Source organism: Phytophthora sojae (genome assembly GCF_000149755.1).
Source record: "Phytophthora sojae unplaced genomic scaffold PHYSOscaffold_14, whole genome shotgun sequence".
NCBI lineage: Eukaryota > Oomycota > Peronosporomycetes > Peronosporales > Peronosporaceae > Phytophthora > Phytophthora sojae.
Window position 1 is genome coordinate 852,817 of NW_009258128.1, and position 11,265 is coordinate 864,081.

General features: G+C 52.3%; 4 protein-coding genes across 4 annotated transcripts; 2 read left to right on the forward strand and 2 right to left on the reverse strand.

The window, feature by feature from the left end:
* Positions 1 to 1,555: 1,555 nt before the first annotated feature.
* Positions 1,556 to 1,947, forward strand: PHYSODRAFT_246542 (hypothetical protein; the record flags this gene model as incomplete). Its single annotated transcript, XM_009539945.1, has 2 exons — positions 1,556 to 1,569; positions 1,647 to 1,947. The coding sequence occupies 2 exons, from the start codon at positions 1,556 to 1,558 to the stop codon at positions 1,945 to 1,947; spliced, it is 315 nt and encodes a 104-aa protein (XP_009538240.1).
* Positions 1,948 to 2,365: 418 nt separating this feature from the next.
* Positions 2,366 to 3,952, forward strand: PHYSODRAFT_319786 (hypothetical protein; the record flags this gene model as incomplete). Its single annotated transcript, XM_009539946.1, has 2 exons — positions 2,366 to 3,453; positions 3,649 to 3,952. The coding sequence occupies 2 exons, from the start codon at positions 2,366 to 2,368 to the stop codon at positions 3,950 to 3,952; spliced, it is 1,392 nt and encodes a 463-aa protein (XP_009538241.1).
* Positions 3,953 to 5,608: 1,656 nt separating this feature from the next.
* PHYSODRAFT_531555 (hypothetical protein) lies at positions 5,609 to 6,472 on the reverse strand (the record flags this gene model as incomplete). Its single annotated transcript, XM_009539947.1, has 1 exon — positions 5,609 to 6,472. The coding sequence occupies one exon, from the start codon at positions 6,470 to 6,472 to the stop codon at positions 5,609 to 5,611; it is 864 nt and encodes a 287-aa protein (XP_009538242.1).
* Positions 6,473 to 8,900: 2,428 nt separating this feature from the next.
* On the reverse strand, positions 8,901 to 10,610 carry PHYSODRAFT_551011 (hypothetical protein; the record flags this gene model as incomplete). Its single annotated transcript, XM_009539948.1, has 1 exon — positions 8,901 to 10,610. The coding sequence occupies one exon, from the start codon at positions 10,608 to 10,610 to the stop codon at positions 9,018 to 9,020; it is 1,593 nt and encodes a 530-aa protein (XP_009538243.1). The 3' UTR covers positions 8,901 to 9,017.
* Between the last annotated feature and the right edge of the window lie 655 nt (positions 10,611 to 11,265).

The following is an 11,265-nucleotide window of genomic DNA, read 5'->3' on the forward strand; positions in this document are numbered from 1 at the left end:
GTTCTGCCCACTGTACAGTCTGCCCATTCGACTCAACTTAGAGCGGAAGCGGTGGCATTGATGCCGCCAAACAAGTTCCTGTGTTTCTTGCTAAGATCAGCGGACGTAATGACACTCTAAAACACAGACAGAACTACACCGGATGCATCGACAGCTACAGCGGTGTTTATTCACCTACGCGGCTCCAAGACCAATCAGTCGAACCAAGCGACTGTATGGATACTGCAGTGCTCCAAAATGTGGTCGAGGCAAAGCCTACGTACCGAGCTGCTTTTCGGCACACACATATCCGAGCCCGGGAAAGCTCAGTCCAACTCTGCACGGATGGTTGCCAACCCCCTTCAGGATGCGGATTGAGTAAGAAACCCCTCTATCTACTTAAATTGCTGTAGTTGCCGATTCGTTTAGACGAAACTGCTACCACATTTGAGACGGTTTCAAAGAAAATGATGCTTACGAACCTAAGTACAAATCGTGATTTAACAGTAGCAACCCAAAGAGGCGTCTCTTGTGCTTCTTTTGAGCTGACAATTGCTCCAAAATGTAACGAACTCATGGCGTGACACTGATCTGAAAAAAAAGAAGCTCTATTTTGAGTCCCCGGAAATCGAAGATTTTATTTGGGGAGTGTGACCTTACTCTTTTTCAAATACTAGCGATTTGTATACTGTCGGAACCGATAAAGCAATTAAATAAGAGTCTTTTTACGCCTCTTACGAGTGTTTTTCACTTTGTAAAAACCGGTGTTCGGTTTTTCCCGAAAGTTTATTCCTATGATCAACATTGAACGGGATTATCTTGAAATTGCGCCTAAGCATCATTTCGTTTGAAACTGTCTCGAATAAGAAATAGTACAAATATTGACTTTATGTTTGTACCATTTCTTATTTCTGCCCAGGGTGTCTTGTTGCCGGCTCTTGCTACTGACACCGGAAAAAACACCCAACGAAAAAAGCACTGGGACCTTCCCGGTTTTGCACAGCCGGCCGGGGATGGATGTCACGGCCCTCAAATCGTGAAAACCTCAAAGTGCTCCAGGGAAATGAATGCCTTGAATCCCCACGCAATCGATGAATCTGGGGTTGGTCTCATTGGAAAGAGGGAGGAATAGCCTAGCCTAGGCCTGGGCCCAAAGCTCACTGCTCCAGGCCACGCTCTCGCTTCACAGGCACCGAAATTGCAGTTTTGGGAGATCTGGTTTCACCTCCCCTCTACCGTCTCTCGGCTATACGAAATCATGCTAGTTACACCGGAAAACACACTTAGAGTCTACACTTTTCCGGTGTCAGCAGAACTTTTCCTTGTTGCCAACCAATGTTTAGACATTCTCTTGACGAAATTCAACCACAGAGAGGATCCACTCCGAGCAGCTATACTCATTTTCGCACCGACTGCCCGTCTTTTGGAGACCTCAACTTGAGGTTTCCTCGCGTTTCAAGTTTTGCGTTATCGACTACAGTAGCAGTAGCAAATCTCACGAGAGAGCCCTTCGTGCGGCATTTCTAACACCTTATGATTGCGAGTAATTTTGAGTGGGGACTTCTGGTTGTGCGCCATGATTCGCGTAACGTGCGCTTCCATCGCGTCACACTCGTAAACTCTCGGTGAGACACTTGAGTCCCGCGCGAGCTTCTGTCGAGCCCCAGCGTCCACACCGGCAAGTCCGTCAACACGTACGAGGGCACGCGCTACATTTCCATCCTCGCCTCGCAGACGCGCGACCGCTACTACGTCTACACGGGTCACGGCGATTCGTTCAGTCTGCAGCTCGACAATGGCTCGGGCGCTCGCTCGGGCAGCGCCACTTGGATGTCCCCTCGCGACGGTCAGTACTACGCGAGCGCGACGGTGAACGTCTCGGGTAGCGGCAACAACACGTACGTGGACTTCACCCCTCCCACCACTGGAGGCGTCGACAACGACTGGCTCCTGGTGCTCGAGTTTTAGGCCTGAAGAGGCCTACCTACGGCTGCTGTGCTGCTACTGCCGTAGATTGATTGGTCTTAGGAAAACGTTTATCGATCCTAAGAGAATAAACTTGTTGTGTGAAGGTATGCATGTAGGTCCCATAGGAAGTTGAAGTGCACTTGATTCCGCTGCGCGAGGGATCACCGCGGCGTCAACTGATCCGCTCTCGTCAGCTGCTATCACTTCAACGAGCAATGCGGGCAGCCATACTTGCGTCGTGGATGAAGGCGGGAACGGCAAATCGTCCCTCGATCAAGCCTCCGGCGCCGATTAATACACTCGACAGACTATCGAAGAGCTTTGCGACTAGAAAAGGTTGAGGTCTGCTGGCCCATTCTCCAATTCTCGCTCGTCTCGCACTTCTCAAGGACCTCGACGAGGTATTCCGGCAGCAAAGATGAAGCTCCAAGCCGCACTCGCCGGTCTCCTCTTCGCGTCGACCGCCTCAGCGGACCCTTCATGGCACGACCTCACTATCACCGCCCCGCGCTATGGTCGATACCTCACGCGCACGACGTCCGGTGAGCCCTTCTTCTGGCAGGCCGACACTGCGTGGGAGCTGACCCACAAGCTGAACAAGACGTCCATCGACTTCTACCTCAAGACCCGAGCTGAACAGGGCTACAACGTGGTGCAGACGGTGGTGATCGCGGAGCTGAACGGCACCACGCGCGCCAACTTCTACGGCGACCTACCGTACAACAACTCGGACACGACGCAGCCCAATGACGCGTACTTCCAGCTCATCGACTGGACGGTGGACCTCGCTGCCAGCTACGGCATCTTGGTCGCGCTGGTCCCCGTGTGGGGACGCTGGGTCAATGGAGGCTGGCATGGTGACGAGGTATCGATCTTCAACGAGTCCACGGCCTACGAGTGGGGCAAGTACATCGGCGATCGCTATCCGGGTCTTCCGAAGATCCTGGGCGGCGACTCGGACTGCATCTGGGCGCGCAACACGAGTAAAGCTATGGTCTCGTACGCGGCAGACCCGAACGTGGACCCCGCGACGCTGCTTGGCCCGTTAGAAGACACCACGGACATCTGGGTGAGCATGCGCGCTGGAGTCAAGGACGCAGAGACTGCGCACGGCTACGAGCCGGTGATTCTCTTCCACCCGACTGCGGGTTGGATCTCTCGGCCCGAGAACACCCCAGAGGCGTACGGCCACCTCATGCTGCCGAAGGAGGAGCACCGCGTGTCCATTAACGGAGTTCAGTCTGGCCACGCCACCCCCGACGCGCTGGGCGGATTCACGCCGTACACGACGTGGGACTCGACCAAGAACTACGAGCTCATCGCAAAGATGAGGGACGAGTTCACGGGCCCGGTGCTGGACCTCGAGAACCACTACGAAGGCGCGCACGACAACTTCAAGATGGCGTTCCCCATCTGGAATGCCTCTGAGGTCCGTACGGGGCTGTACCATGGCGTGTACGGTGGAGCTGCAGGCTTCACCTACGGAGCCAACAGCGTGTGGCAGATGTACGAGCCCCAGGCCGATCTGCTCCGCGAGAGCGACTACTACGCCCCTTCGGCCAGCCAAAACGCGTCTGGATCGTGGCGCGAGGACATCTTCTTCGAGGGCGCCACTCAGATCCAGTACATCACCAAACCGCTGCAGAATTTCTCGACTGAAGAATTGGAGCTGCTTGAACCAGCTCGCCAGTTCCTTGCGAGCCCCAGCGGCCACGATGACGTGTCTGTCAATGCGTTCGAAGGGACTCGGTACATCTCAGTCCTCGCCTCGGAGAACTGCGACCGCTACTTTGCGTACACTGGCCACGGAGACTCCTTCAGCCTCAAACTGAGCAACGGATCGGAACGCTCGGGCAGCGCTCGATGGTTCTCCCCGCGCGACGGCCAGTACTACGCCAACTCGACTGTGAGTGTCCCAGCCAGCGGCAATGGCACGCGCGTGGACTTCACGCCTCCTTCGGGTGGCAGTGTCGACGACGACTGGCTTCTAGTCGTGGAGTTTTAACCTAGGCAAGTTATCTACATCGCCCTCCAGAGAAATATGAGGAGGTAGGGGGGAAATTCTCAATCGTATCATTTTTTGGTGGCCAAGTGCTGTACTACATGCATACTGTACATCAACTTGCGGGGGGGGGGGGGGGGGTAGTAGCCTTATTTCACTTTGCACTTGGAGCTTACGGGGCGCTTTACGTTGTTGCGCTTGAATACCTCTAACCTCCAAATAGTGAGATTGGCATGTCAGGCAGAGTTAACCCCGTACAATCTAGCATGATGTGATTTTGGAACGCGCATTTATTAATAGCTGATCATCTTGGACGCTTGATTTCTATTCTTATTTTTCGCGGTTTGCGCCGATTGCACTCAGGGGATGCTAGATTCCGCATATAGACTTAGATGGACTGCACGGGCAGCTACAACGAGCAGTTGCCAGTGTTCATCACTTCTCGCGCCATATATTATCACTTATCGAGTGTAATACAAACTCATAAAATGAATGGTGCCTGAATGGAGGCATTATCACTTACACGTACAGTACCTTAACCGATACTGGTTTACGGGCTTTGGCCCGCGATGCTCGCAGTTCGGTCTTCTTTTTACTGTATTCCAAACCTGCACGGTAGAAAAACTTTATTTACTACTGGTAGTACTATGTAGTAGCGCTACGCTTGCCGTAGAAGAGCGCTGCATGAAGAAGTTCTTGAATTTTAGCACATGCTCTTTTTTTTGTACTGTGAAGTATCATGCGTCCATTTGCTGGGTCGCTTATCTGCCGTGGTGGATCTATTATATGCATGAACTCACACTACTGCTACATGTATTCATGCTGCATACTGCACAGCTTCAAGCTGCCAGACTGAACTTCGGTTCATGTTGAATGTATCATTTTTTTTTCTGGAGTAATATGTCCAGTTGTGACGCCTGCAACTTGATTTTGTAGAATTGCTATACTGACTTCCATGTCGTTTAGCTCTCCTCACTACGAAGTCGACTCGCAACAAACACTATGCGTCCACTACCATTAATCAATAGCGATAATTTTGTTTTAGTCAACGACGGTTTATTGTTGCTGCATCTTAGAAATGACAGCCACATGTCTAAACTAACTTAGCCGATACGACGGCGACTCTGCTCGCTTGCTGCCCCGATACGGTCGATTCCTCACAGGTTACATTGATTGACTGATCACCCCTCTTTATTATCGCTGCTGCCTGGTTAGCTTATCGCCAAAAACTTGCTCTGAGATCTAATGAATCGTTTGCGCTGCTATGCTGTAGTATAATTGCTGTTCAACTGTCATTGCTGTTGTTTCAAATGGCTCTTTAACCGATAATGCAACATAAAAACTTATGTTGCATTATCTCAAACATCCGCAGGGGTGCAAACGACAGTTCTTACTGCGAATTGTACCGTCATTATACAGCTCCAGATAATGATTCCTCTGGATAGTGATAAGAGTGGTCACCCGAGGATTGTCTGTACTTGCAGCAATGCAACGCGCCCCGTAAGCTTCTTCGGTTGACTCAGCAAAAGCTGCGCTCTGATGTGTAGCAAACGGAAAACTACAAGTTGTACATGTAGTTGGTACAGCAGTGAATCGTTGCAACACTTCATTAGATTTCTGCAAGTTCTTCGGATAAAAAATACATGTGCACTTCTAGGTTCAACTGCTGCCTCGTCGTGGTCGTTCTGGTAAGTCGCCGACAACGCACTCTGAGGTAAGAAGCGCGTACTTGCACACGGCCGATACGTCCTTGATGTTCCCCAGTATCCGAAGCAACGGAGTCACCAAGTCGATCTTGGGTTCAATACGCACAACGCGGCAGCTCGCCTCGTCGAAGAGGAACCTCATAGAGCAGTCGCAGCTCAAGCGCTTCCCCAGCAGAGTCCTGTTCAGCTGAAGCGCTTTGCGTCCTTTGCACGTCGCGAGCTCTGGGAGCACGCAACGAAGAGTGAAGTCGGTGATGGTCACGCTGAGCGTAGCGGTTGCTGATACGACGCCCTTGACTAAAACCTCGACTCGATTCAACTCGAGATGAGGCTCCTCGAAGTACAGCGAGTACCGTCTCCACTGATCCATCAGCGCGTTGATTCCTCGTAGGTCTCCCATAGCCACATCGTGCACAAAAGCCTTCTCCAGGAACGCCAAGCTCTGGCGGGTATCTGCGTGTTTCATCGTCTCCTCTGTACTCGCCAAGCGCCACGGGGATCGAAAGCCGTCTTCGAGAAGGCGAAATACCTCGCCCACGATCGTCCACGGGCTTTGGTTGGTCTTCCGCTCAAATCTGATGCTCCGCTTTCTCAGCTTTAACCCTTGGATTTCCTCCTCAAGGAGCTGATTCTCGCGCTGGAGCTGGCGCTTGCGGTTCAGCTGCTTGTTGCGGTAGCGCGCTTGGTTTGCACGACATTGCTCACGTCGAATGGCCTGCTTGTCCGTAAGGACCGGAGTCGTCTTCTTCTCGCGCCTTGGGCTTGCTATACCGCTGGAGTCCTCGGTCATTATCGACTCGGACCGATCCCGAGGCATGAGACGCGCCAGATCAGCTTGAGCGGGACCGAGATCAGGTTGGGTGGTGGTCGGCGAAATGAGCGCACTCACTTTCATTTTGTTCGTCACGAGTCTACTGTGGTCGCTCCACTTCTTCGAAGAGGGCTGAAGCTGCTGCCGAGCGAGTAAACTCGCAAATGAATCGCACGCCGCAGGTGTACACAGAATATAATACAGTAGCTCTTGAAGACTGCCCAAGAGACAGACTCAGCCGAGGACGCAGCAAATCTGCAAAGCGAACCGGAGCTTGAAGCCCAAATGCTTGAACCGTACAATGATTGTCAAACGAACCGAACGGAAGACACTTGCGGCCCAACGTGCATCTGCAGGAGCGTCGTGCCGCCGATCCTCCATAATCAAACAGAGCGTGTGGCAAGCGCAACGCCATTGTAGCTTGCGATCAGCAAAGCCTCCCAACCACCGCCACCCGAATCTTCAACCACGACAAGGCGAGTCTGCAGACGCAGCAGCGTCACCCGATAAAAGGAGAAGAAAGAGCGGTAAGTTAGTCTTGATCAGCGCTATCGCAGCTTATGCGTACGGAGGTGCTAGTGTTTTGATGAGCTCTATGGGGTGGGCTTTACATGCAGTAGGAGGTTGCTTCAGCCATTCTCATCACACGGACCATGTATAGCTCCTTTTCGTTACGGTACGTGTAGCACATGAACGACACGTGGGATATTCGGGATTAACAAGGCGTTGTATTCCCGCAGCAGTCTGGCCTCCTGGCTTCCTGCCCGAGGACCTCTCACACTAAAAAGTCCTATCGTTCAGTAAAATGGTAGTTTTGTTTTACGAAAACTACATGGTACAACTACATGTACCATTTTAGAGAGAGAAAAAAAACTAAAACTGGAAAGGGCAGCAATCCGCTTCTAGTTAGGCAGATGCTAACTAACTTGTGGAGATATCCTTACGAAGTTAACGCTTACTTTTGATAAAAATACTTGCGAGCGCAACGAAGCGTTCGAGTTTATGAATTAGATGAATTATATTGCTGCATGTCTCCTTCTCTTCCTCTCTAGTACCGGTAGCAATCGCCCCTTGTTAATAACTTCCTCGAAATCGAGAAAGACCTCATGGAAGCATGTAAGTACAGGCCGGCTAGAGATTTTTCACGAAGCTAAAGTTATGCGGTAAATAAATTCTGGTTGTGAAAATCAATATTGTGCCCATAGTCTTGGTTATCTTGTGACAACAATTCACCTCAAATAAATAAAATAGTAGAAAGTCAATGCCGTTTCAAGATAGTTTACCTTTATTTAAGTAGCCCTTTAGCATAAGCCTGCAAGTCTCTTGCTCGAAGAGATCGGTTTTTGCTGCTTAGAGTCCAACTGGGGCCCGATCACATCACCATGAAGTCTGTACATGTACACTCGCCAACGTTGCTGTTGCATCTGTTCGGTCCTGGAATCACGTTTCGAGATTCACTGCTGTGGGCAACGTTAAAACGCGATGAACACCATACAGCTCTTCGTCGTGTGATCCAGCTGTACAATACCCCACAAGTGTGCAAACCAGCGACGCTCTCCATAGCACGGATGCGCAGCTCAGTCGTAGCCAAGCTGTAGTGGTGTACAGGTCAAAGTCGTTTTACTCAGAGGCCAGCAGACTCGGCGGAATCCGGTATTCGTTTCGAGTTGACTGTACAAGAGGTCGAAAGCTTTCGACTTCTTGTGTATTCAACCAGACGTCCGTACGAAATGGCAGGAAGACCCGACGGAAATCAGGGGCGACTGAGCTGTCACGACTCGAAGTACAGGAGTACAAACTACTACGTAATATGTAGTCTTGATTCTGAGCGATGACGACGGACCTACAGTTGTGATATGCCTACCTGTTGTGGCAACCTCTGGAAGTATGTTTGCTGTGAGATGACGTTACGCTATGCCCAGTGATACTTCTCTGTTTCACGAAACTATGCAGTAAATTTTCATTTCCCGATATCTCGTGAACAAATAACCCGATTCCTGTGCTGCAGGTAGCAAATTATAGTGCGTGATCGGCGCTTCTTGCTGCAATTTTTACAGCTCGCCACCGCTCCTTTTAATGAAGCTAGCGAGGGCTCCTGGCGCTAGAATTTGAGGCTCACCACATTTTCCTCCGCAATTCAGCGGCTATTTGTCGCCTTACCCACAAGAAGGTATTGTTGGGATCGCCTTCATTCACTGCGTCCAGGAAAATTGATTGTGCGCGTGAAAGCGTTGTTTTAGGCTCGCAACGACAGCATTGATAATGACCAATAAGATGCCATCGCGAGCGCTTTTGCGTTTTAATTGGAAAATATTATGCGATGGGGCATATTTTATCCAATCATATGAAGTTATGTGTACCACACATTGTTGATGATGAGGTTCTACTGCATAGTTTCGTGGAACAGAGAAGTATGATTTAGTACTATCCAAATACCATTCACAAGATCGACTTTCATATTCATACTGCAGCACAGTGTGCGCTCGACACGTACAGTACTACGTACTACTCAAGTAGCTGGAGGCTATGCTACCAGTTTAACGCCGAATGCTCAGAACTCGAGCACTAGCAGCCAGTCGTCGTCCACGCCGCCGCCCGACGGAGGGGTGAAGTCCACGCGGGTACCGTTACCGCTCTCAGGAACGCTCACCGTCGAGTTGGCCGAGTATTGACCATCACGAGGAGAGAACCAGCTTGCACTTCCCGTACGAGCTCCCGATCCGTTGTCGAGCTGCAGACTGAACGAGTCTCCGTGCCCGGTGTAAACGAAGTAGCGGTCGCGAGACTTGGACGCCAGAATCGAAATGTAGCGCGTTCCCTCGTACGTGTTGACGGACTTGTCGGTGTGTCCACTGGGGCTGGACAGAAGCTCCCGCGCAGGCTCGAGGGATTCGAGGATGGCGGTGGTGAGGTTCTGCAGCGGCTTGGTGACGTGCTGGATCTGGGTCGCACCCTCGAAGTAGATGTCACGACGCCACGAACCCGTCGCGTTCTGGTTGATCTGCGGGTCATAGTAGACATCGTCACTGACGAGGTCCGCTCGGGGCTCGTACATCTGCCATACACTGTTGGCACCGTAGGTGAAGCCGGCAGCGCCTCCGTACACGCCGTGGTACAGACCCGTGCGCACCTCGGACGCATTCCAGATCGGCTGGGTCAAGCTGAAGCTGTAGTGGGCGCCCTCATAGTGGTTCTCAAGATCAAGCACTGGGCCCGTGAACTTGTCACGCATCTCAGCAATGTTCTCGTAGTTGTTTCTCGAGTCCCAACCAACTGCAGGAGTGAATTTGGAGGTCGGGTCCGGGATGGCGTGGCCGGACTGCACGGCGTCAATGGACACACGATCTTCTTCGTCCTGCAGCATGTTGTGGCCATAGGCCAGAGGCGTCACCTCGGGTTTGACGATCCAACCGCCCGCTGGGTGGTACAGCACGACGGATTCGTAGCCCTGCGAGCTTTCGGACTCCTTCAGACCACGACGCATACTCGCCCACACAGATGACGTGTCCTCAACTGGAGCCATCAAAGACGGCAGGTCCTGATCGGGGTCCTCCGCATACGCGGCTTGAACCGCCGACATATTCCACGACCACATGACGTTCGAGTCACCACCAAGGATCTTCGGGAGGCCAGGGTACCTCTCGCCGATGAACTTGCCCCACTCGTACGCGTTCGACTCGTTGAAGATGGGCGTCGTGCTGTGCCAGCCGCCGTTCACGTACATGCCCCAAGTGGGTACGAGCGCCACGAGGATGCCGTAGCTGGCGGCCAGATCCACGGTCCAGTCCACCAGCTCGAAGTACGCATCGTTCGGCTTGGTCGGGTCCGAGTTGTTGAAGGGCAGGTCGCCGTAGAAGTTGGCGCGGGTGGTGCCGTCGAGCTCGGAGACCAGTACGGTCTGCACGACGTTGTAGCCCTGTTCGGCGCGCGTCTTGAGGTAGAAGTCGATGGACGTCTTGTTGAGGCGGTGGATGAGCTCCCAGGCCGTGTCGGCTTGCCAGAAGAAGGGTTCGTTGGAGGCGGTGCGCGTGAGGTATCGTCTGTAGTGAGGCGCGGAGATGGCGAGGTCGTGCCAGGACGGGTCGGCCGCGGAGGCGAGTCCGGTGAGCGATAGCAGGCCGGCGATGGCAGCTTGGACCTTCATGGCGGGGGAGAAGACGGCATAAAAATGAGCAATGCCAAGTTAATGCGGGGGACGCGTGCTGACCGCTGCAAATCGGAGAATGAAATGAAGATTGGGAACTTGCATTTCGCTACACTGTCCCGCAGGTTCCCTGGTGTAGGGAATCCATGGGAAGCGAAGACACGAAAAGCTGTGTCATGCCCACCATGTAACAAGTTGCAACTTGCAGCGCTTTCATTGAGGACAAAACCATCGAGACCTGGGCACAAGGCACGTGAAGTTGCGCTGATCGAGGAAAATGATGCAACTCGGACTTCCGAGCTGATCCCGATCTTTGAAGAGCACTTGGTCCTTGAAGCTCCGTTCAACCAGCCGGTAGGCATAAACGAAATTGTCATCAGCAATGCGTGGACGCCAGCGGTGTCGATGGATAGAATCGACCGATTCTATCCAAGCAGACCTCGATGCGCGTGGTTGAAGACTTCGAAGCAGTTGAAGATCCCGCCACGCAAACGTCGCTTACTACTACTAGTAGTATTAGTAAGTTACTAAGACTGACGCAGGAACTGTAGAATCTGACGCACGTCGAAATGATGCAACGCGAAGTCAGAATTGTTCGCATCCCTGCCATGGGGCAACTCCATACTTAAGTACATACCAGGAGTCCCTTGGTGCT